At 63.5% G+C, this 22,009-nt stretch overlaps 4 protein-coding genes across 8 annotated transcripts; 2 read left to right on the top strand and 2 right to left on the bottom strand.

The window, feature by feature from the left end:
* Positions 1-603: 603 nt before the first annotated feature.
* LOC128909630 (lysosomal membrane ascorbate-dependent ferrireductase CYB561A3) lies at positions 604-4,400 on the bottom strand. Of its 3 annotated transcripts, none has more exons than XM_054201571.1 (6): positions 4,297-4,400; positions 2,576-2,781; positions 2,296-2,504; positions 1,877-2,031; positions 1,459-1,611; positions 604-1,303 (listed from the first exon to the last, which is right to left on the bottom strand). In XM_054201571.1, the coding sequence occupies exons 1-6, from the start codon at positions 4,356-4,358 to the stop codon at positions 1,018-1,020; spliced, it is 1,071 nt and encodes a 356-aa protein (XP_054057546.1). In that variant the 5' UTR covers positions 4,359-4,400; the 3' UTR covers positions 604-1,017. The 3 variants fall into 3 exon arrangements, with proteins under 3 accessions (XP_054057546.1, XP_054057547.1, XP_054057548.1); XM_054201572.1 differs by lacking the exon at positions 4,297-4,400 and adding an exon at positions 3,453-4,080; XM_054201573.1 differs by having other exon boundaries at positions 1,134-1,303; positions 1,459-1,615.
* Positions 4,401-4,403: 3 nt separating this feature from the next.
* On the top strand, positions 4,404-7,586 carry TMEM138 (transmembrane protein 138). 2 transcript variants are annotated; one of them, XM_054201587.1, is made up of 5 exons: positions 4,404-4,531; positions 5,639-5,876; positions 5,956-6,127; positions 7,002-7,077; positions 7,187-7,586. In XM_054201587.1, the coding sequence occupies exons 2-5, from the start codon at positions 5,749-5,751 to the stop codon at positions 7,297-7,299; spliced, it is 489 nt and encodes a 162-aa protein (XP_054057562.1). In that variant the 5' UTR covers positions 4,404-4,531; positions 5,639-5,748; the 3' UTR covers positions 7,300-7,586. The 2 variants fall into 2 exon arrangements, with proteins under 2 accessions (XP_054057562.1, XP_054057563.1); XM_054201588.1 differs by lacking the exon at positions 5,639-5,876 and having other exon boundaries at positions 4,452-4,531.
* Positions 7,587-7,859: 273 nt separating this feature from the next.
* Positions 7,860-9,913, top strand: TMEM216 (transmembrane protein 216). The gene is made up of 5 exons (XM_054201589.1): positions 7,860-7,927; positions 8,115-8,216; positions 8,327-8,419; positions 9,413-9,614; positions 9,717-9,913. The coding sequence occupies exons 1-5, from the start codon at positions 7,915-7,917 to the stop codon at positions 9,730-9,732; spliced, it is 426 nt and encodes a 141-aa protein (XP_054057564.1). The 5' UTR covers positions 7,860-7,914; the 3' UTR covers positions 9,733-9,913.
* Positions 9,914-10,271: 358 nt separating this feature from the next.
* CPSF7 (cleavage and polyadenylation specific factor 7) lies at positions 10,272-22,006 on the bottom strand. Of its 2 annotated transcripts, none has more exons than XM_054201554.1 (10): positions 21,963-22,006; positions 20,661-20,779; positions 15,781-15,999; positions 15,085-15,188; positions 14,581-14,726; positions 12,616-13,024; positions 12,416-12,534; positions 12,142-12,310; positions 11,826-11,999; positions 10,272-11,715 (listed from the first exon to the last, which is right to left on the bottom strand). In XM_054201554.1, the coding sequence occupies exons 2-9, from the start codon at positions 20,712-20,714 to the stop codon at positions 11,831-11,833; spliced, it is 1,389 nt and encodes a 462-aa protein (XP_054057529.1). In that variant the 5' UTR covers positions 20,715-20,779; positions 21,963-22,006; the 3' UTR covers positions 10,272-11,715; positions 11,826-11,830. The 2 variants fall into 2 exon arrangements, with proteins under 2 accessions (XP_054057529.1, XP_054057530.1); XM_054201555.1 differs by having other exon boundaries at positions 21,924-21,991.
* Between the last annotated feature and the right edge of the window lie 3 nt (positions 22,007-22,009).

The raw sequence follows: 22,009 nt of genomic DNA, 5'->3' as shown, positions 1-22,009 counted from the left end.
AGCCCAGGTTGCTCCAAGCCCCGTCCAACCTGGCCTTGAACCCCTCCAGGGATGGGGCAGCCACAGCTTCTCTGGGCAACCTGGGCCAGGGGCTCACCACCCTCACAGCCAAGAATTTCTCCCTCAGATCTCATCCAAATCTCCCCTCTTGCAGTTTGAAACCTATCCAGCTGGTCCTGTGCTCCAGTGTGAGCGTGACTGTGCTGGGGAGGAAGGAAGCTTCTGGGCTGGCCACGAGTCCTCCCCACCGGGTGCTGGGAGGGGAAACCACTGGGCTCACATGGCCCCAGGCACGGGGCCTGGAAGAGGCTCTGAGAAGGGGACAAAGAAGAACTGGGGGACGGGGAAGAGCCTGCCCCCCAGCACAGGGTGGCCCCAAGCTGGAGCAAGGGCCTGGGGTGAGCAGGGGAACCGGCCAGCGTGAGCCCAGGCTACCAAGCGGGGTTCAAGCTACCAGGACAACCCAGGTCTTCAGAGGGGAAACAGCCCCCAGAGAGCATGGCTGGGCTCAGCCAGCACCGAGACCTGCTCCCCAGGCACCCACCTCTCCTGCCCCAGCCCCTGGTACCCCCCTTGTCCCCAAGCATGTGGGCGCAGGAGCGCTGCAGAAGCCAGCGGTTTATTACGTGTCCACAAGAGCCCTGGGAGGCTGCTCAGCTGGTCCCCGCACCCGCGGGGCGAAGGGAGAGGCACAAACAGCCCGATGAAGGGCAAGGCACGGTGTGAGGGTCCCCTCTGTCCCCACTGCCCTGAGCTGGGCACCCTCGCGCAGGAGACAGTCCGGGGGTAGCAGCGCTGCCAGGCACAGGGGTGCTCCTCCGGTGGCTTCTGGTCCGACGAGGCTCTGACGGCTCCGGCCGCTGCATTGAGCGGTGGCGCTGCATGGTCCGGGGAGGGCTCGAGGGCAGCCAGTTTGGCACGGAGCGAGGTCCAGGCGCAAGGGGCCAGCTGGACCTGGCAGGAACTGGCAAGCAGAGACCCGAGGACGCAGGCGGGAGCATCACGCTGCGGCTGCCCTCATCCTGTGGCAGGCAAGAAGCCAACGCCAGGCCACGAAAGAGGCAAAGAGATGTCCTCGCCGCAGCACGTCTCTGCCGTTAAGGAAGCTGTGCCCGTGCCTCCCGCAGGCAGATGCGCGTCGGATACAGGCAGATGGAGTCCCCGGTGAGGGCAAGGCGACAGGCCAAAGGCAGGGCTGGCAGAGCAGGCAGGGGAGCGATGGGGATGAAGAGCTCGGGGCTGGCAGTCCCGGGAGGGCAGGGAGAGGCCTCGACAGGCGTCAGCGCTCGGCGGTGAGCAAGGGCTGTGGGGAGAGCGTGGGTGAGCCCGGTGCCTGCGCCCCCCGGCCCTCCCCACCCCGGGGACGGGCCAGCCAGGGCTGCGGTGCGAGGCAGGTCCCCCAGCTCGGCTCCCCAAAGCCACCCCGTGACCTGCGTCCCCCCACAGCGGAGCTGGTACCTGGCAAGAGTCCGGGGAGTCGGCGTCAGGGCGCTTCCAGCTCGGCCTGGACAGGGCGCCCAGGACCAGCACCCCAAAGAGGAGGATGAGGAGACCCAGAGTGTTGGCAAAAACAGCCTCAGGAGGCAGGAGCTTGTACGCCGTCGTCCCATTCTTCCTTGGGAGAAGAAGGGCCAAGAGCTTTCCTGGATGTGCCCAGCATTCCCCTGAGCCCACACAACCCCATACCCCCCTGCAGCAGGGAGCTGTGCAGGTTAACCACGCGCCTCAGTGAGGAATCGCTCGCTTCCCTCCTCCACCCAGTGCTCGGTTTCACTCCATGCCACTTCTGGCACTGAGAGGCAACGAACAGCCCAATTTCCCCCCTCCAAGCCTCCCTCCCTGCAAAGGCTCTCCCCACGCCCGCCATGATGCTCACAGGCTGAAGAAGAGCTTCTCGTTGATGCCTGACACGCACGAAGCTACGGACAGCAGGAGGATGATGGAGCCGAAGAAGACGTGGATGGGCTTGTAGAGGGCACGGAGCCAGGTAGGAGCCCAGGGCAGCAGGAAGGCGCTGAAGCCGGCCACCCACTGCAGGGAGGGAAGGTGAGAGGGCGACGGGCACGAGGGGACGGGGTGAGGGAAGGTGAGAGGGCGACGGGCACGAGGGGACGGGGTGAGGGAAGGTGAGCGGGCGACGGGCATGAAGGGACAGGGTGAGGGAAGGTGAGAGGGCGACGGGCATGAAGGGATGGGGTGAGGGAAGGTGAGAGGGCGACGGGCACGAGGGGATGGGGTGAGGGAAGGTGAGAGGGCGACGGGCATGAAGGGATAGGGGGCTAGAGCAGCACCCACCTGGCAGGAGAAGAGCAGCACGGTGGCCAGCCCCAGCCAGCTGTGCAGCGAATACATGTTGGGCGTCCCGTTGTCGTTGTGGAAGCGAAAGACGGCCACCAGCCCCAGCACGGCCAGGACGAAGGCTGCCAGGGCCAGGGCGCCGTGCAGCACCTTCCAGGGGAACTTGGGGCCTCTCCAGGCGGGGGGCAGGCGATACACCAGGGCCGCTGTTGGGCGAGAGGGTCAGGCAGGAGCCGTGCCAGGGCCGCGCCGCACCACCCCGCACGCCCCCGCTCACCTGCGCCGTACAGCACCACCATGCCCGTCACCATCAGCACCGGGTGCCAGTTAAACATCTGGGCGCTGCCATCCCAGGCAAAGCCACCGCGCCAATGCTGGCACCAGGCGCTCACGAAGGCCACGCAGACGAAGCCCAGGCCGCCCAGGAAGGCGCAGAAGGGTAGGAAGGGCAGATCCAGCATCTCCGCGACGGGACGGCGATGCCTGGGGAAAAGCGAGGCGTCCGCTCAGCCGCCGCCGGGGTTTTCTGCCGCCACCGGGGTTTTCTGCTGCCACCGGCTCTCGCCTGCGTGCAGACACTCCCAGGGAGGAGCCAGACTGAAAGGGGAACGAGGCACCCCGAGGAGGGGTGGCCGTGGCCCAGCTGCTCCCTGGCCTGGGAAGGATGCCAGGGCTGCAGTGGGCCAGCTGGGGACACGCAGGGTGAAACCGGCTCCTTCAGAGCCAGATTCCTGGGCAGCAACCCTCCGTGCGGCCCTGGCAGGCTGCGCCCCGGGGCCGTGCCCAGGGGACAGTAGCAAGGACCTCACAGGGGGTCTAGGTGTCTCCTGTAACCTTACACCTTTCCACAGCCCCCCCAGCCCCCCTACGTTGTCCCCAAGAACACACTGATCTGATCCCCTCCCTCTCACACACACTTACCCTCTCTCCGTCCCCCCAGCACCCCCAAACCTGCACCCCAGCTCCCCTTCCGTCTCCCCATTGACACCTCTCGACCCCCCCTCAGCACCTTGTACCCCTCCAGCTGCACCCACAGCACAGAACTCTCCGCAGCTGGGTGCGAGGAGACATTCTTGTACCCCCCTGACCTGAACCCTGGCAGCCCAAGCACCCTGGCTCCCTCCTGCCCAACTCTGGGCCAACCCTCGCCCCACCTGCTCCAGGAGGGTTGGGGGGACCCGTGGGCAACAGCCCCACAATCCAGCCTGGGCTGGGGAGCGGGACTAGCACGGCCCTGCCCTCGGCACTGCCCTCAGCCCACGGGGCTCGAGCAGGTGACTGGCAGGAGCCTGGCTGCGCTCATTTGCCTGGTGATTTGCATCTGCCTCCAGAAATAGATATTTATGTCCCTCCCAGGGCGGGGGATGGCCCTGTCTGCCCCAGATTGGCCGCCCCACGGGACCGTGAGAGATGAGGTGGGTGGGACAAGGCCCCGGCGCTGCGTAGGGATCACAAGCTCAGCCGCCCACTCACGCCGAGGCCTTGCAATGCTCGCCATGGCGCTGAGCGGCCCCACTGCTCCCCTGGGCCTGTCCCCACGGGTCCCTCAAAGCCTGGGCCTCAAGGTTCCCCTGGCCTGGGGACATGAGGCCTGGCCTTATGGCTCCCCCAAAGCCTGGGCATCAAGGTTCCCCTGGGCCTGGCCCCATGGCTCCCACAAAGCCCGGGCCCCAAGGGCTCCCCTAGGCCTGGCCCCACAGCTCCCCTGGGCCCGCGGACATGGGGCCTGGCCCCACGGCTCCCCTCGGCCTACAGACATGGGGGCCAGCTCCACAACTCCACCGCAGTCCCCCCACACCTGGTAACACAGGGCCTAGCACCACAGCTCCCACCACACCGGGAACATGGGGCCCGGGGACACGGGGCCTGGCTCCGAGGCTCCCCCGAACCCGGAACACAGGGCGCCGCGGCTCCTTCCCGGTCCCGGGAACAGGGAGCCGGCCCCACGTCTCTCCCAGCCCCGGGGACGCGGGGCCCGGCCTGGTCCCGGGGCCGTACCTCAGGCCCGCCCGCCGCCCTCCGGGCCCCGCCGCCCCCTCGGCCTCGCCGGCCGCCTCCATGTTGGCCGGCGCCGCTCTGGCCGCTCGCCTCGGTGGTGGCTCCCGCCCAACACCACCCGGGCCGGCGGCCAACGAGAAGCGGCGGCCAGAGCGGCGGTTCCTCCAGCCGCCCACTTCCGCCCCCGCCTCGGTGGCCGCGCCGTTGCCGTGGAGACGGAAGATGGCGGCCGCAGGTCAGCGCTGGGGCTGCTGCCGGGAGGTGGAGGGCGGGAGGCGGCGGGGACTGCCGGCACCTACAGCCCCGGGCAGCCCGGATTGAGCCGGTGGGGTGGGACGGGGACACGGGGACCCGGGGGGGGACGGACACACGACCTGGGGGACCCCCGGTGGCGCTGCGGCCTCCTCAGGGACTGGGGTGGAGGGGAAGGGGATGGCCGGGGGCTGCGTGGGGAGGCAAGAGGGGACCAGGGGGCCACGCAGGGTGAGGACCTCTGCGTGGTGGCTGTGTGAAGGGAGGTGGCACGGGACCCGGGGGTGGCACGGGACCTGGGCGTGCGGGGAGCTGCCCCCTTTCCACCCCACATCCAGCCCCGTGGCTCCCTTTCAGAGAAGGAAGGCTTCAGCGCAAGGGGACACAGGGGATACCCTATTTTCCTGGGCACCCCCTCCCCATGCCACCGCCTTACCTCCCTCTGTGTCACGCCCTGCCGTGCCGCTGTCCCCAGGCAGCGCGCATCCCCAGCTGGCTGTCAGCAATGGGAGAAGCAGGCGGAGGGGCTGTGCCTCCTCGCTTGTCCCCAGCCAGCCCCGCTCCCTCGCCGTGTCCTTGTCCCCTCTCTCTGACCAGCTGCCCCAGGCAGGGTGCACGGTCCTGGGGTGGGGCGAAGGAGAGCGATGTTGGGACACGGCGTGCCCAAACCTGTCCCCGTAGCGTGGCCTGCTCAGCACTGCCCATGGAGCCGTCGGCAGGTTTAGGGTTTGTCCAGTGCCAGAGGTGTGAGTAACCTGCCTGGACGCTGCTCCCTGGAACTCGCACGTCTCCTTCGTCCCTGTGTTTCTTCCCGTCTTTCTCCTGAGATCAGGGCAGCTGTGAGGCTGGAGGACGGGTGGGAGAGACCGAACCTGAGGGTGCTGCGTGGTGAGAAGAGAGGGGAGACAGCTTATTTGTGAGAACCCAGCCTACAGACCAGGGGCAGAGCATGGCTCTGCATCGGCATGCTAAAAACTGTCAAGATCTGCTGTTGGTTTGATTTTGCTTTGGGTTTCCTGGCAGAGGGGGTTCACGAGGTGCAGGGGGGTGCGTCCCACCCTGCCAAACAAAACCTCCGCTCCCCCTCCAGGTCCCGGCTTTAGGGAGAGGCGACGCTGAGCCCCTCACAGCTGCGGACCATGAGCTGGCTCTGCCGCTGGGGATGCCGGGGCTGAGGGCTCCAATCCCCGGAGAAGGAAGATGCTCCAAACCAGCAACTACAGCCTGGTGCTGTTCCTGCAGTTCATCCTGCTTTTCTACGACCTCTTTGTCAACTCCTTCTCGGAGCTGCTCCGCACGGCCCCCGCCGTCCAGCTCGTCCTCTTCATGTGAGCACCAGGCAGACGTAGCATGTAGCGTGGTGAGGCAGGAGGGCTGGGGTCTCACCACGTCTCTCTCCTCCTGCAGCATCCAGGACATCGCTATTCTCTTCAACGTCATCATCATCTTCCTCATGTTCTTCAACACCTTCGTCTTCCAGGCCGGGCTGGTCAATCTTCTCTTCCACAAATTCAAGGGGACCATCCTGCTGTCGGCGGCCTACCTGGCGCTCAGCATCTCCTTCCACGTCTGGGTGATGGTAGGTTGGGGTGGGCTCGGGGCGGTCGGCTACTCCTGAGGGCAGGTGGCACAGGCAGCATGGGCAACGGTTCGCTTGCTTTGCTCACCACAATCCCCTGCTCCCTTCAGTCCCTCCCTGATGAGAGGAAGGCCACGATCTACCACCGCAGGGACAGTTTGGTGTCCCCCTGCATTACCCCGCTGTAGACATCAGGCTGGAAGGGAGCTGGCCCATCCCGACCCCTTCCCTAAGGGCCATGACATGCTGGAAAATCCTCTATCCCCAGGGGAAGCCCAGCTCTGTGCTGGCACAGAAGCCCATGCTGGGGTAATCCCCGCTGAAGGCCATGACAGCAGCTCCTGGTTTACCTGGAATTAATCCCCAGCAAACGCCAGCACTCAGGGCTTGGGGGCGGCCCCCTCCTGGCTGGCACCGAGGGCTGTCGGGGATCCTGGCTCCGTCCAGGCAGCGTCTTCCCCTTCTCTCCCTCATCTAAACTCCCTCCTGTCCCCTGCCTCAGCCCCGAAGGAACAGCCCCCGTGTCCTGCCCAGCCCCTGGGCAACCTCCAGCCTCTGGGTAAAGGTCCATCCCCACGTTGCTGCCCTGGTGCAGGGGAAATGCTTCAGGCTGGGCCAGTGGCCATCCCGTGCCAGGGTGCCTGAGCAGGCCACCGCGCCGGCGCTGCCCACGCCATCCAGGCTGGGGATTGATGGGGATTTACAAGGATCTGAAGTCTGAAGCCAGAATAGGTCCCGGCTCGCTGGCTAAATCCCCTGAGCTGCTTAACCTTTGGGGTGGGGGGCTGCTCCCCGAGCCGGCGGCGTCTCCCCTGGCCCGTGCACAGCCCCTAAACACACAGATGTCTTATCCCCGGCTCCTGTCCTATCTCAGAACCTGCGCTGGAGGGACTCCAGCCGCTTCGTGTGGACCGAAGGCCTGCAGACCCTTTTCGTTTTCCAGCGGCTGGGTAAGGGCTCACCGTCACAGGATCCCTGGGGGGGGGTGTCCTGCCCCTTTCGGGGAGCCCTTGGGGGCAAAGGTGGGTGCCCACCCTCACCCCCCCCTCCCTCCCGCAGCGGCCGTGCTCTACTGCTACTTCTACAAGAGAACGGCGGTGCACCTGGGGGACCCCCTCTTCTACCAGGACTCGCTCTGGCTCCGCAAGGAGTTTGCCCATTTCCGCGGCTGATGGCTCCCCTCGGGCTCTGGGGGACCCACCGTCTTTCCCCTTGGCTCCCCAGAAGCCCCCGATGTCTCTCTGTTCCTCACGGGCCCCGCTGGGGACGGCTCAGCCACCTTTCTCCCAGGGACCATCCCTGGCACCGGTGCAGCTCCTGCGGATGCTGGGAGCCAGTGGAAAGCCGGCAGTGCATCCCAGCTGTGTGTCAGGAAGGTCCATCCTGGCGTCACAACCCCCGTTGGGACTTGAGTGTTTTTGTAAATGGTAAAGAAATAAATTGGCTGAATTTTCCAGAAGCTGCCTGGTGTCTGTGTGCCCTGCGCTCCCCCCTCTGGCTCTTCCCTGCCGTCCTGGCAGCTTTACTCACGCCTCGCTGCACTTGCAGCCACAGAATTCCCACCTCGCAGCGCGTGGGACGCTCGGCCCCGCGTAGGGCTACCGGGGCTACCCACCCACCCGATCTCTTAGCCCCGGTTCTGGCCCGGCGGCGGGACTCGAACCGGCGATTCAGGGGCTCGGTCCTCCTGAACCATAGAGAGGGACGGAGAGAGCGGCGGAGGCCGCTTTCCCGCCCAGCGCCGCCGGGAGCGAGGGCGGCGGCGGCGGTTCCCATGGAGATGGAAGATGGCGCCCAGGAGTGAGTGCGGGGCCGCTGTGGGCGGCGGGGCCAAGAGCCGCGGTGGGGCGGGGGGACAGCGGGGCGTTGGGTGGGACCGGGAGCCGGCCAAGGCGCAGCGGAGCCTGGAGCGGGCCCGCGGTTCGGCGGGAGGTGGGGGGGAGCCGGGCCGGGCCGCCCCCGCCCACGGCCGCCTTGGGCCCCGCAGGCCGCCAGCGCTCCTCGGCGCCGCTTCAGGTCCTGCTTTTCCTCAACGGCTGGTACAGCGCTACCTACTTCCTCCTGGAGGCCTTCGTCTTCGTGTACAAAGGTGAGCCCCCCATCCCAGCCCCCTCCCGGGCACCCCCAGGGGAGCAGCCCCCTGCCCTGAGGCCAGGCTGTGGGTGCAGGCCCTGAGGGTGGCCATGGCTGTGCCCGCAGTGCTGCTGCTGCCCTACCCCTTCACCAACCTGGTGCTGGACGTGGTGCTGCTCTTCCTCTACCTCGGCACTGAGGCCACCCGCATCTTCTTCGGTAAGTCGTCTACTTTATGGCATCCAGAGGGATCCGGACAGGCTGGAGAGGTGGGTCCATGCAAACCTCATGGAGTTCAACCAGGCCAAACGCTGGGTCAGGGCAACCCCAAGCACAAATCCAGGCTGAGTGGAGAATGGCTGGAGAGCAGCCCTGAGGAGAAGGACTTGGGGGTGTTGGTGTATGAGAAGCTCAACACAAGCTGGCAATGTGTGCTGGCAGCCCAGAACCCCCCATGTCCTGGGCTGCATCCCCAGCAGCGTGGGCAGCAGGGCGAGGGGGGGGATTCTGCCCCTCTGCTCCGCTCTGGGAGACCCCCCTGCAGTGCTGCCTCCAGTCTGGGCCACCAACAGCAGAAGGACACGGAGGTGTCGGAGCGGGGCCAGAGGAGGCCCCGGAGATGCTGGGAGGGCTGGAGCCCCTCTGCTGAGAGGACAGGCTGAGAGAGCTGGGGGGGTTCAGCCTGGAGAAGAGAAGGCTCCGGGGAGACCTTCCAGCCCCTTCCAGTCCCTCCAGGGGCTCCAGGAAAGCTGGGGAGGGACTCTGGATCAGGGAGGGGAGCCATGGGACGAGGGGGAAGGGTTTTCCACTGCAAGAGGGGAGATTTGGATGAGATATTGGGAAGAAATTCTTGGCTGTGAGGGTGGTGAGCCCCTGGCCCAGGTTGCCCAGAGAAGCTGTGGCTGCCCCATCCCTGGAGGGGTTCAAGGCCAGGTTGGACGGGGCTTGGAGCAACCTGGGCTAATGGGAGGTGTCCCTGCCCAGGGCAGGGGGTGGCACTGGGTGGGCTTTAAGGTCCCTTCCAACTCTAACCATTCTGAGTCCTGGGGAAAGCAGCAGTGCAGGGACAGCGGTGTCTCCCAGGGTGACACGGGGCTCCAGAGCCCCCAGGGAACCCCTGGCACTGTGGTGGTGCTGTTCACCGTGTCCCCCCACTCCTAAGGGGCCCACAGGCCTTGTGGGGGACACCCCCCCTAACCGTGTGCCCCCCAGGGTCCAAGGGCAACCTGTGCCAGCGGAAGGTGCCGCTCTCCATCAGCCTGGCCCTGACCGTCCCGGCGGCCGTGATGGCGACCTATTACCTGCTGCTGCAGACCTATGCCCTGCGTCTGGAAGCCATCCTCAGCGCCATCCTCCTCCTCTTCTATGCCATGGAGCTGCTGCTGGGCGTCCTCCTGCTGGTCTCCTTTTCCAGGTACCGCTGCCATGCAGGGAGCTGGGTGACGCCTGGGTGCCAGCGCAGTGAGCTGCCATCCCGGTTTGGCGCTGACATGTCCCCAATTTTCCTTCTTGGCAGCGTGGATTCGTACTGAGGCCCCGCGCCGCGCCAAAGGACCCGGCACAGGTACGCGAGGTGGCGGGGAGCCCCGCTGCTGGCTCCGCCACCCAAACCAGACCCACGCCGGTGCCCGCGGGCAGGGGACATCTCCACCCAACCCGCGGCCACCCGGGACGCGGCCTCCAGGGCTTGTGACACGCAGGTCAGTTCGAGGTACGGAGAATTATTTTTTTTTTTTTTTTTCTACTGCCTTCTCAGAATAATTCACTATTTTCCAATAAATATTTATTTTTACCTGCTGCCTGGGCACGTGGCTTCCCCCCGGGGGGCAGCGGGCTGGGCGTGAAGCGCTTGAGGAGCTTCCAGCACTGCCCCGCTGCCCCCTGAGACAGCTTGGGGGGCACAGGAGCCCCTCAGAAGTGTCAGAGGATGGTGAGGGTCGGGGACGGCAGCCACAGGGCCACTAATAGTCCCCAAGCGCTGCTCTTCCCTCCCACAGTGGCCCTAAAACACCCTCACCCCCACTCATTACCTAAAAAGACGGTGGCAACAGAAGGACCCGACAGCGCCGTATAAAAGATTGACAACGTCATCAAGTTTATTACACAATTTCCAACCTATCAGAAAGACAAACAAATCTAGTCACTGCGAGCAGGAGGGGCAGCGCCTCGCTGGGTGGTTAATAGGGGTTTGCTCTGCACTTTTCCCCCCACTATTTGGAAAGAAACTAAAAATTTGTGTCGGTAAGTAAAAAAACAGAACTCTCCCACCGAGCGCTTCCCCCCACCTCCTCCCGGCACTCACCCGCTTCGCCGGCACCTCGTGATACTTTACAAGATGGGTTGTTTTGTTTTTTTTTTTTAATATTTTTTTTCACGGGATTTTACCCTAAAAGACCTCCAGAGCTGGGTTTCTCCTGTCCAGCAACAGTTCAGAGGGTGACGCCGCCCGGCCAGCAGCCCTGGGGGCTGGCACCCGCTCTCGAAGTCACCCTGTGTCCACTCTCAGCTCACCCTGACCCCCCCCACCCCGCCTCGGGCTCCCCCTCTCCTGCTGGGGGGACCCGTGTGAGGTCCCTGCAGCCCGGAGAGGCGTGGGGATCGGGGGGCTCCTGCCTGGCTGCGCAGCCGGGCTGGGGAAGGGAGAGCCCCCAGCACCACCCGGGGGACAAGCGGTCCCCGAGGGCAGCCGGACATGGGGTGGGGGGGCGGTCACAGCCTGCCCTGCCTCCTCTGCTTCCTCTAAAACAAGGAAGGTGCTGCGGGAGAGGCCGGCTCCGCGCAAGGCCCCACCAGCGCTTGGAGCTGGTTTTTTGGGAGATGAGAGCGGAGGTGGTGATGCCGCTGCGGCGAGCCGGCGCGGAACGTTGTGGCAGAGGGAGGGGGCGACCCCCCAGCCCAGCTCCAGCCCCCCAGTCCCCAGGGCAGAGAGGAGAGAGAGCCCATGCTCCCCTCTCAGAGGCGTAGCGCAGCGCAGCATCTGACGGGACAGGGTGGCCCATGCTGGGACCGCCAGGGTGTGATGGGGACAGGAGTGTCCCCAGATGAGGCGAGAGGATGGTACGTGGCAGAAGACCCCATACCGCTTCCAGCGAACCCAGGCACGGGGCTGGGAGCCGTGCGCCTGCGAGCCCCCGCACTCCACGGCACGGGATCCATCCCCTTCAGCCACCCCCGGAGAGGAAAGGGCTCACAAACCTCCCTCCGTGGAAAAAAAGCACCATTTCTCTTTGGGTCCAAATGTCCACAGAGCGGAGCAGGGCGGTCCGGGCGTTCCCCGGCTCCCCGCCTCTCCCCGGGAAGCAGCAGTAGCGGTGGGTGCGGGCAAGGGCTCAGGCCCCAAAGGCCACGAGGTGTCGGTGGGAGTCCCGCCGGGGCACGGCACGGCTTTCCTCGGGTGCCCGGAGAGAGTCGAGGGTGGCGGGGAAGGGGTGGGGGAGGTGGAGCGGCCTCGGTCACGTAGTCCTGGTCGAGGTGAGGAGATACGAGTCCATTAAAAACCACTTACTGCCAAACTCCTGCGGGGAGAGACGAGAGGAGCGGTCAGAGCAGCACTGAGCACCCTTCCCACCCCCTCGGCCCTCGAGACCCCGCACCACGGCACTGCAGCGCCCTGTCACCGGCTCACCTGTCTCAGTGATGCCGGTCCCTCTCTCTGTCCCTGTCCCGATGTCGCTCGTGCTCCCGGTTCCGCTCCTGGAAATAGTCTTCGTGCCGATCCTCACTGTGGAGAAGGTCCCGGTGTCGCCGGCTGCTTTCGCGGGACCGGCTGGGAGAGCGCTCCCGAGATCGGTGTCTTTTCCTAGGGGAAAAAAAAAAAAGAAGAAAAGGCTTTCGGTCACCTCCAGGGAGGATCTCGCTGGTGCGGGGAGAGAGACAGCGAGTTAATTATCAAGATGGGGTGCAACGAAGCCACCCCCACGTGGCTCCAGAGCCACCAGTACCTGGAGGAGCTGCTGCTGGCGCTCGTGCTGTAGGACTTGGCTTCGATGCCGTGCAGACAGTCTTTGAGGGACGAGAGGAGGACGCGGCACCGCTCGTCGTTGGCGACGCGGGACTGCTTGATGACGGCGATGGCCGTGAGGAGGGTCTCAATGGCGTCGCTGTAATCGCCTGGGGGGAGCAGAGCAGGGCTGAGGGATGCGGACCTGCCGTGGGATGGGGTGGGGGGGGGGGGACGGGACACAACGGGGCGTGTGGGGACACGGTCACCGTTACCTGCGCTGGCGCCGGACACTGCCTTGGAAATGGCGCTGCTGGAGATCGCCCGGTTCCTGTTCATGATCTCCTCGAACTCCACTTCGCTCACAGGGGGAGGTGGTGGGCCGAGCTCCCGGCTGTGCAGGAGGCACACGTGGGGGTCAGCGTAGCCCCCCCCCAGTTCGGTACCCCCGCCCCCTTCCTCCGCCCCATCTCACCTGCTGTGGTTGTAGGGGGCCATGGCCTTGCCGTAGGTGTCCGGTGGAGGACCCAGTGCCGCGTTGGGTGGGGGGAAGAAGGCAGGGTTGAGGTGTAGGGCAGGGGGGACAGCCCCCGGGGGTGGCACAGCCAGGTGGGGGGGCAGTCGAGGCGGCGGGGGCATGAGATGCTGGTAGTGGATGCCGGGAGGAGGCGGGGGGACGCCGAAGCCGGAGGAGAGGGGTGGCGGGGGCGGCATCGGCGGCGGGGGCAGCCCCATGAGGGGCAGGGCGGCGGGGGGGCGGTTGAAAAAAGGCAGGACAGAGGGGGGTTTCTCCAAGCGGGCAGGCGGCAAGGCATTCTCCGTCGGCGTGGCACGGCCATCCACTGAGTCCACGGAGTCCCGGGAGTGAGCCCTCGGCGGCACACCTGCAAGCAGCACAGGAAAAGAGCCATGAGTCGCAGCCAGAGGACCTGCAGGTCTCGGAAACCTCCTCCTCCTCCTCCTCTTCCTCCCCACCCACGGCGACCGGCGCAAGGACTGTCCTCTCCCGCAGCCCCAGTGAGGTCCGGCCTCGGGAGAGCTCAAGGTGCCCAGAGAAAGATCCAGCCAGCCAAACGTAGCCTCCGCTTCCACGTGCCTCCAAGAGGGTACCAGCTCTCCAGCAAGACCCCGGCTGCCCGCACGGTGCCCCAGGGACGCTCGCTCTCAGCCAACGGGGCTCTGCGGAAGCCGCCGAGCAAGCGGGAGCAGGTTACGGGGACAGAAGCGAAAAGCCACAGGAAACGGCGAGAGATCCCCAGCAGAGAGGTCGCTTTGGGTGGTCCTGAGTCCCCAAAGACATTAAATGACCCAGAGAGCCTGTGGGTTCGGAAAGGCCTGAGCACGGAGGAACACGAGGGGACAGAACCCAAGTGCCGACAGCAACGGAGCTGCTGGAGAAAAGAAAACTCAGGGCCTGAAGAGAAGGAAGGGAACCCTTGCTGTGTCCAAAAAGGCTTCGAGGATGAAACAGGAGAGGTACGACGGAGGGCACTGCCTCTGCCCAAGCCCCTCGGGGGAGCCACGGCTCCCCACCGGGCCTTGCCGCTCTGACGGCCGTCAAGCAGGGCCCCGTTCGGGCACCGGCGCTGCCGAGCAAGGGTTCATGTGAGCTCGGGACAGGCCGAAACTCAGCCTCCCCATGCCCGGCGAGGCGAGAGGTGGGAGAAGGGAACACGCCCTGCTCCACCGAAACGTGAGGGCAGGTCGGGACACCATCTAACAGCGCACGGTGCTGCCAAGCAGCGGATCACCGCGGGCACTGGAGCTGAAGGGAGGGTGCGAAGGTCACGGCTACCCCAACTGCAACTGGGCCAGGGCGCTTAGAAAGAAGGGTTTTTCCTTGCGTGAAATGAGCCACGGGATCTACAATGACCACAGCTGGCCAAGACCTCCTCGTACACGCTCCTGCCAGGACAGTCCCTGCGGCTCCGCGGAGCTCCCCCGGCACAGGGCTGGGGCGTCACATCGCTGCGGAGTGAGGCGAGGACCACCTATTGCCATTGTAGAAAGCCCACGGCCAGGCCCCAGCTGGAATACTGCGTCCAGTGTTGGGCACCTTACCTCCGCAGGGATGGACAAATTCTGGAGGAGATCCAGAGAAGAGCTACTAATAGATATGGAGGGTCTTAGCTATGTTGATAGGCTGAAGAGCTTAAGCCCATTCAGTTTGGAGAGGAGGAGGAGGAGGCTACGAGGGATCTTCGCAGTGTGTGAGCACCTAAAAGGGGATCATAAAGACTCGGGTCAGGATCTAATCAGACTCAGCAGCAACAGGAAACAACCCCCAGAGACTCCTGGCGGCGTCCCCCCCAACCCCGAGGTCTCGGTGGGTTCGGCCTGACAGCTTTGCTGGGGATCTGCGGGGGCCCGCGGGAGCTGCTGCACAGCACGGAGGCCCCCCCCCCCCCAGACCCGCCAGCGTGCCTTCGCCTCAACTCACGTTTGCGAGCCTGCGCCTCGAACTGTGACAGGTTCTGCCGGGTTGCCAGCCTCACCTCCACCTTATCCCCGTTGAGGATTTTGCCGGGCAGGAGCTCCAGGAGTTTGTGGACCGAGTTCTCGGAGGCCACCACCACCTCTGCGTACCTGCGGGAAAACCCGGCCGTCAGCCGGCAAGAGCCAGCCCCACGCGATTCCACCCCCCGGTAGGGGGTAGGGACCCCCTGCCAGACCCCACAGGGCTCCATCCGTCCTCGCTGGCAGAGACCACCCAGCACCACCACCTCCCGCCGCCTTCCCTGGCAAGCTGAGCCCAGTCTGGTGTTACGTGCCCCCTCCTCTCTTTCCCATCCTGTTTGGGAGTCTCCGCTTTACCATCCCAGCTCCAGGCAGGCTGCGCATCACCAGTGCCAGCCAGGAAAAACATCGGCTGTCCCCTCACTCCCCGCAACGCAGAGGACGTGGCTATGAAGGCCTAGTTCCCCCCTTCCCCCTCAGTTCTCACCCTTTCGACTGGCCATTGGCTCGGTTCTCGGCGAATTTTAGCTCCACTACGTCGTAGACACCAACGGAGCGGATGGTCTGGATCAGCTGCTGGTCAGTTGTCCACTGAGAGGAAGAGGAGAGAGGCCGGTGTCAGCTCACGCAGCCCTTTGCGGGGTCCCGCTGCCTCCCCAGCTAACCCAGGCTCAGCGCTCAGGGGGCTGGGGCAGCGCGTTTGAGTACAGACACCCCTAGAGACCCTCATTTAAAACAAGCCTCAAGTCTGAAACAGGCTCTGGGTATGGCTACGAGAGGTCTCTATTCTCTGGACAAGACAAAGCCTTCCCAGGATTCTCCCTGTACCCATCAACAGAAGATTTCCCCGCGCAGCCCCCCAGGAAGGTAGAACCAGGTGGGGGCAGCGACCAGTGCGAGGGAGGCACTGTGGCCACCGGTCACTCGCCCCAGACTGGATCTGAAGCCACTCAAGGCTATGAATCCCTTTTCCCTGAGGATCAGAGCTCATGACCCAGCCTGGGACACTGGGTCAGCGTGGACTGAAGAGGAACAGCACCCCCAAAGAGCCCAGCAGCCCCTCAGGGGTTTCTCTGGAGGACCCCCATCTGCGTATGCACCACAGGAGACCCCGCAATGCCCACACAGGCGATCTGGAGACCCCCTCGGCAGACGAGCGCGGCCAGGCAGCGATCCCACTCACCCAGGAGAAGCTGCCCACGTAGACGGCGGCTCTCTTGTTGCGCAGCCCGCTGTATGTGTAGAGGATGGCGGGAGATTTGCTGTTGGGCTTGGGGGACGGCTCCTGACGGATCTCCGGGGGTGGCTCCGAGGTGCTGGTGCGGCTTTCGGCGGGTTGCGAGCTGGCTGCTAACACGTCGTCGTACAGATCCATCTGATCAGCATTACTGAATTCAGAGTCCTGCGAGGGGAGAGACCGTGAGCGCTTCCGCAGAGGGGAGACCCCCGGGGTGAAACCGCAGCCCAGAAGGGGGCCCGTGGGCTGGTAAGAGCCTAAATGGTGGGCTCTGGAGGACTGTCCCGTTCCGCTGGAGTCCTCCAACACCGACCATCCAGCAGAAGCCAACCACCGACCCCCACAGGAGATGCTTAAAAACTATCTCGCTCTGCCGCAGGTGCCCCGCCGTGCCTGGAGGGGCGATGCTGGAGGTTAGGAAGCCTCCTTCGCTCACCGTTTACAAACCAGTCGTCCCAGTTCACTGCATGCACGAGCTCTTTCGAGGAAGCACAAAGCCCCGAGTCCAAAGGTTTAGCACCCAAAGCACTTGTCTCGGGTCTGTTCACAGTTAGAAGGTGGCGAATCACCGCCACGAATGAAGCCACAGCAAACAGATCCGGTGCCTGTTATCTCTCAGGAGCCAGCTCCTCTGGCTCGGAGCCCTGTCCCCTCCCCTCAGTGGCACGCTGATGTCTCTGACGGCGTGTCCCTCGTTTGGCACTTCATTTTTTTTTTGCAATGACAACTCCTCGCACTTCCCCCTTGTACCCACAGACCCCTCTTGGCACCGCGCAGCTCTTCTCCACTGCCTTGCAAAAAACTACAGCCTGCCCCAGGCTTACGACCACCCCTCACTCGTGGAATCCACCACGATTCCTCCAGTCTGCTCTTCCTCCTGCGCGTGGTGGAATTCCCTCTGGTACATCTCCAGTCCAGCTGCCCAGCTCTCCGACTGGCCAGGCATTAACCCAAGCCCCACCGCAATGGGATCAGCATCTCCTTTCCCCAATAATGAGGATTAACGGTGCCCCGAAGACAGGGCGATGGGCTCTGCTTCACGATGCTTGACACAACCCTGGAGCATTTTTTACCCGTAAGGAGGTGGAGGAGGGAGGAAAACTCCAAGAAGCAGAGCCACGAGACTTTACCCCACTGGGGATTGATGCTGTCTTGATTTTTCCACCCCCCAACTTCCAATTAAAAGCTTTTCTGCCTGCTCCTCCGCTGAGCTCCAGCACACGCCCCACAGGAGCGGAGGACTGGCTCACTGGGATGTCAGCTCTCCCGAACAACGGGGCAAGACCCAACTTGCTGCTCTGGGAGGCCACCAGGAAGCAGCTCCCCTTTTTGTCAGCGTGCAAAGGGCAAGAGTTCAGTGGTGGAAAACCAAACGCCCTCAAATGGACGAGCCTCTCGCTCCTTGGAGGCCACAACCTTCGCAAATCCAGCCTGGGGGTTGCGCACCCACCTTCAAACCCTGCTGGCCACCCCAAGCTCGCCCGGTTTTGGGCCAGCAGAGCCCTCTTCAGGGTAGGAGCTCCACACGCCGTCTGCACACACAGACGCACGCACGCCGTCTCCGCTCCCCTCGGCAACGCAGCCTTTCACGGCACGAACCAGCCGCCGAGGAAGCTTCTGAGCTGCGAAACTCAAGTGTCCTAGATCTGCCTTCCAATTCCCACTCTGTTCCCGGCTATATTTAATTTGGAGTGTGCAGCAAGTGCTGTGTTTACTACGGATCTTCAGACTAATTGCTCACCCGGATTCAGCGCGCGCGCGCCGAGCATCATTTCACGCTACAAATTACTACGTTAGTATCTGGCCCGCGGGAGGAACGCACAGGTCCTGCATGCCGCTCAAAAAAACGGAGGCTCTGCTCCCCGATTTTAAATTCTGGGACTTCAGAGGCAGTTTGGACAACATCTGCTGGAGACAGCGCGAGGTGGTTAAATCCCCTACGCTGTGAGGGTCAGGGAACCGCACACATACATCACGGCCCTTTGCGAGCTCAGGGGAGAGACAGGGAAAAGCGCTCAGCACACAGCTTTCAAAGTGTCACGGAAATACAAAAAAATCAAACCATTTCCCCCCAAAACACTCTTCTTGACAGCAATATCCATTTCTAAGGCAACTTGTAACTTTTGCATCCGGCAATTTCAGCTGCAGAGCTGATATAAAGGTTACAAGAATTTCAACAGGGAGCAGTATTTTTGTACTCATTCTCAAAACAGCTCAACTGTTTGTTTAATCCGCCTCCCACACTCCTACCCCCACCAAGCGCCTCTGGACACGGCCCAAAGCTGGAAGATTTCTGCCTGAAAGTTTCAGAAAGCCGAGAACAAAAACAGGGGGGGGAGTAGAGGAGAAATTGCTCAGAAGCCCTCAGTTATGCTACTTAGAGGATACTTCAGCTTAAGAATTTTTAGAGATCCTCTGGGATGGCTAAAAAAAAAAATGCTCTCCTTTAAAAACTAACGGCCGGATGGGAAAATGGTGTAGAAATACTCACAGTCCAAATGCTTACACTCCGCCCTGCCGGTCTCTGCCCTTGCCATCGCACTGAATTTGCAGACCATCGCTCGAAACGCACGGTAGCGAGAGGCTTCTTGCATCCCCCACCACCCCGTCAGCGAACACCTTCACCGCTATTCAAACCTTGACGCAGCAAACGCACCCTGAACCCACCCGCGACGCCTTGCGAGGTGCACGGGGACGAAGCCGGGCACCATCACCGCTAATTACCACATGCGCTGGGGGATTGGGAACCACGCTGGCGTCCCTGGTGTGCCACAGCGACCACAGGGCATCCAGGGCACCTTCCCACCCTGCTTTGATCCCACGCGCGACATCGTGCACGGATTAACTCTGGGTTTCTTCCAGCCGCCGCGCAGCCTGAGGCGAGCGAGATGCTGGAGTTGACAGCTTTGATAATCACTTCCAGCTTTAAGAAGCCTCCATCTACTTGCCTGCGTCAAAGATCTTTTGTGTCCTGTCCCCAAAAGCCTGCAGTTAAATCGTTCCATGCCGTGCAGCCAGGCTTGCTCCGTCCTCCTCTCAACGCTGCTTAACTTCTTTACACCCGAAGATCCTCAAAACTCCACCGAGAGGAGACCAGACCCATCCGAGACACTCTCAACTCCCCAGGTGACATTTCCAGTCAACTCAAGCCACTGTTTTTGTCACTTTTCCAGCTCCAGGCCACCTGGGGGCTGAGCCTTGGCGGTAAAGCCTACCTGCGGGCACAGGCAGCGCTGGCCCGTCCCTGCAGAGCACCCGTCAAGCAGCAGCAGAGTTCTCCCGTTAAATCCTCCCACTCGTCCGTTGTTGATCCGTTGTCCCCTGAGACATTTCAGACTTTCCAACTCGTGCCCGCCAACGTCCCAGCTCTCCTTCTCCCGACGCTGGATACCACGTCCGCTTTCCCTGCTTCCCTTCAGCATTCAGCGTTAATTGCCATAAATGAAGTTTCCTGGTTATTCTGCCCATTTCTAAACCCCAGCCCAGCGACCTCCACGCGTTTTCTTAATCCGCACCTTCCACCCGTATTCCCGCATCAATCCAGCTCTCCCTTCCACTCCCAAATCCAGCTATACCTACTTCCCCAATTCTTTTAAAGGCAAATTGCACGAAAACATGTCCATTGAGGCTATTCCTAAGCCAGAGCAGTTCCGTTCGGTCCAGCACAGTACTATCATTTAATATACAAGGAATCGGGTTTATTCCAGGATTTTTTCAGGAAGGATGCAGGAAGCGGTATTTCAGAGCAGGAGAGTGTCCGGGCAGGGCTGCGTGGCTGCTACAGGCAGCACAATTTGTTTTGCAACTCACCTTTCCAGTGAGGTTCCCGTTATTTTGGCAATTTTAGAGCCTCCCCTTCTCCAAGGCAACTGCTCTCAGCGGAGAACTCCTGCTCCTGGAAAGCACCTCGCAGTCCCCTTGGCTCCGGGGCAGTTAATACTGTTTCCGCCGTTTCACTTTTCCCTGAAGGTCTCACCCACGGCGTTTTCTCACCTGATAACCTCCCGTCTTCTCAGAACAAAGGCTTTATCGCCCTCAGCTCCTCTCCAGCCCTCTGGGAGCTCACGGTGATTCCTTCCTCCGCCTGTTTTGCTTCCAGTTCACGCGGCTCGCTCGCCACTTTTCTCCATGGGTTTTCCCCGGCAGTTTTTAATCTTCAAACATCTGTGTTCACACTTGCTCTCCCGGATGCCCAAACTCTCTAAAATGTGCTGCTCTAACAGCTGCACACCTCCCCCTCTCTGTCACTTCTTCCTGTGAGTCCCAGACAGCCCTGGGGTGGAAGAAGCGGCACACGGGCATCTCTCCGACTGCAGCGAGTCCCCATCACAGCTTCCCAGTCTCGGCGTGCCCGCAGGTTCGGTGCTCTGGGTCCCCTCACCGTGCAGTTCCCTGGCGGTGCCTCTTCCAGTTTGGATTTCTCATTTCTCCAACCAGGCGCCAACCAGCTATCCCCGCTTCGATCCCCGCTCATCGCTGCCCTGGCAAACATTCTGGTCCAAACCCCGCCTCCTCCTCCCAAACATTTTATGACCATCCACGTGTTGAATCTCTGGTGAAACGCACAGAAAAACCCTTTATTCCCCACAGCCACCAGGATTTAGGAAGGGTCCCAGCTCTCGGTTCCCCGCAGGGACTCTCCAGCGCTGCACCACCCTTTCCTGGGCGCACCGGTCGCACCCTCTGCCTCCGCTCCCTGTGTACGCGCCAGCCGGTGGCTACATCCACGTTAACGGCTCCAGCACCTCGCTAATGAGCGTGCCGATGCCGGTAATGGTGTTCTCCCCCAAGAGAGGGGGATCTGCTCACCCAGAGGTGCCGCTCACCTGGTTGAATTCCTCGTCAGCGTAAATATCAATCAGATCCACTCCCTCGGACATATTTCCAGAGACAGGAGCAGCAGCCCGGGCTGGGACCGGGGCGAAGCAGGAAGACGGAAGGTGCACTGCAGCGGGACAAGGAGGGGCGGAAAAAGGGGATCAGCAAGGCACCAGGGACCCAATCTGTTCCCCCCAGTCCCCTCTGCCCCCCCCCCAGCTCTCTCTAGAGGACTGAGGGCCCCCCCCCCCCTTTCGCCGCAGCCACCCCCCCCAAGAGGGCCCCACAGCCCCAGCCCAGCCCCACCCAGGGGCCACAGCACCCCTCGCCCTCTGGCTGGGACCCCCTCCCAGGGGGCAATTCCACCCCGACACCCCGCCCCCGGGTGCAACGTGGCCCCATTTCCCCTCAGGCCTGACCCATCTCTGGGGGTACCAAACCCCCCTTAGGGGGCAACCCCATCCTGGGACCCACAGCCCCCACGACCACCCCTAACCCAAAGCTGGCCTGACCCATCTCTGGGGGCAACAAACCCCCTTAGGGGGCAACCCCACCCCGGGGCCCACAGCCCCCCTGCTCCCCCCTAACCCAAACTCAGCCTGATCCATCTCTGGGGGTAAGAAACCCCCTTAGGCGGTGACCTCACCCCGGGGCCCACAGTCCCCCCGACCTCCCCTAACCCAAACTCGATCCGACCCATCTCTGGGGGCAACAAACCCCCTTAGGGGGCGACCTCACCCCGGGGCCCACAGCCCCCCCCGACCTCCCCTAACCCAAACTCGATCCGACCCATCTCTGGGGGCTACAACCCTGCCCCGGGGGCAACACCACTTAGGGGCCCACAGCCCCCACGCCCCCCCCTAACCCAAACCCAGCTTGACCCATCTCTGGGGGCATCAAACCCCCCTTAGAGGGCAACAAACCCCCTCAGGGGGCAACCCCACCCCGGGCCCCGCAAACCCCCCCGACCCCCCCTAACCCGAACCAGAGCGCACCGACCCTTCCCCGGCGAACACCCGCCCTACCCCGGGCACCCTCTCCTCAGCAACGAGATCCCCGGGGGGGACCCAACCCCGCCCGCCCGAGCTGGGCCCGCCGCCGCCCCCCGGCCCAGACACTCCCCCCGCGCCGCCGCCGCCACCACCACCAGGGGCCAGACCGCCATATCGGCCCGGGCCTGAGGGGGAGGCGGAGTGTGGAGGGGAGGGAGCGGCGGGTCGCGACCCGCCCCGTCCCCGGTCCCCAGCCCCCGGCCCGGCCCCGCCCGTTACCGCCAGCAGGCCCCGAGCGCGCGCGCCAACCGCGCTCACCGCCACCGCCAGCGCCGCCGCGCCACGTCCCGCCCCTTCCGGTTCGC

This window comes from Rissa tridactyla, chromosome 4 (genome assembly GCF_028500815.1).
Source record: "Rissa tridactyla isolate bRisTri1 chromosome 4, bRisTri1.patW.cur.20221130, whole genome shotgun sequence".
Classification (NCBI taxonomy): domain Eukaryota; kingdom Metazoa; phylum Chordata; class Aves; order Charadriiformes; family Laridae; genus Rissa; species Rissa tridactyla.
The sequence above is the reverse complement of the archived record's forward strand: the minus strand, read 5'-3'. Positions and strand labels throughout refer to the sequence as shown.

Bases quoted from the DNA above. Each gene is read 5' to 3' on its own strand.
- TMEM216 (XM_054201589.1), top strand. The intron at 8,217-8,326 runs GTGAGCCCCCCA...CTGTGCCCGCAG, and splicing joins CTTCGTCTTCGTGTACAAAG to TGCTGCTGCTGCCCTACCCC. The intron at 8,420-9,412 runs GTAAGTCGTCTA...TGTGCCCCCCAG, and splicing joins GGCCACCCGCATCTTCTTCG to GGTCCAAGGGCAACCTGTGC.
- CPSF7 (XM_054201554.1), bottom strand. From the start codon at position 20,714: ATGTCCGAGGGAGTGGATCTGATTGATATTTACGCTGACGAGGAATTC. The intron at 16,000-20,660 runs GTGAGCGGCACC...CTCCCCTCGCAG, and splicing joins CTGACGAGGAATTCAACCAG to GACTCTGAATTCAGTAATGC. The intron at 12,311-12,415 runs GTAACGGTGACC...TGCTCCCCCCAG, and splicing joins AGTGTCCGGCGCCAGCGCAG to GCGATTACAGCGACGCCATT.
- LOC128909630 (XM_054201571.1), bottom strand. From the start codon at position 4,358: ATGGAGGCGGCCGGCGAGGCCGAGGGGGCGGCGGGGCCCGGAGGGCGG. The intron at 2,782-4,296 runs GTACGGCCCCGG...GCTTTTCCCCAG, and splicing joins GGGCGGCGGGCGGGCCTGAG to GCATCGCCGTCCCGTCGCGG. The intron at 1,612-1,876 runs GTGAGCATCATG...CTCCCAAGGAAG, and splicing joins GAGAAGCTCTTCTTCAGCCT to AATGGGACGACGGCGTACAA.
- TMEM138 (XM_054201587.1), top strand. From the start codon at position 5,749: ATGCTCCAAACCAGCAACTACAGCCTGGTGCTGTTCCTGCAGTTCATC. The intron at 5,877-5,955 runs GTGAGCACCAGG...CTCCTCCTGCAG, and splicing joins GTCCAGCTCGTCCTCTTCAT to CATCCAGGACATCGCTATTC. The intron at 7,078-7,186 runs GTAAGGGCTCAC...TCCCTCCCGCAG, and splicing joins TTTCGTTTTCCAGCGGCTGG to CGGCCGTGCTCTACTGCTAC.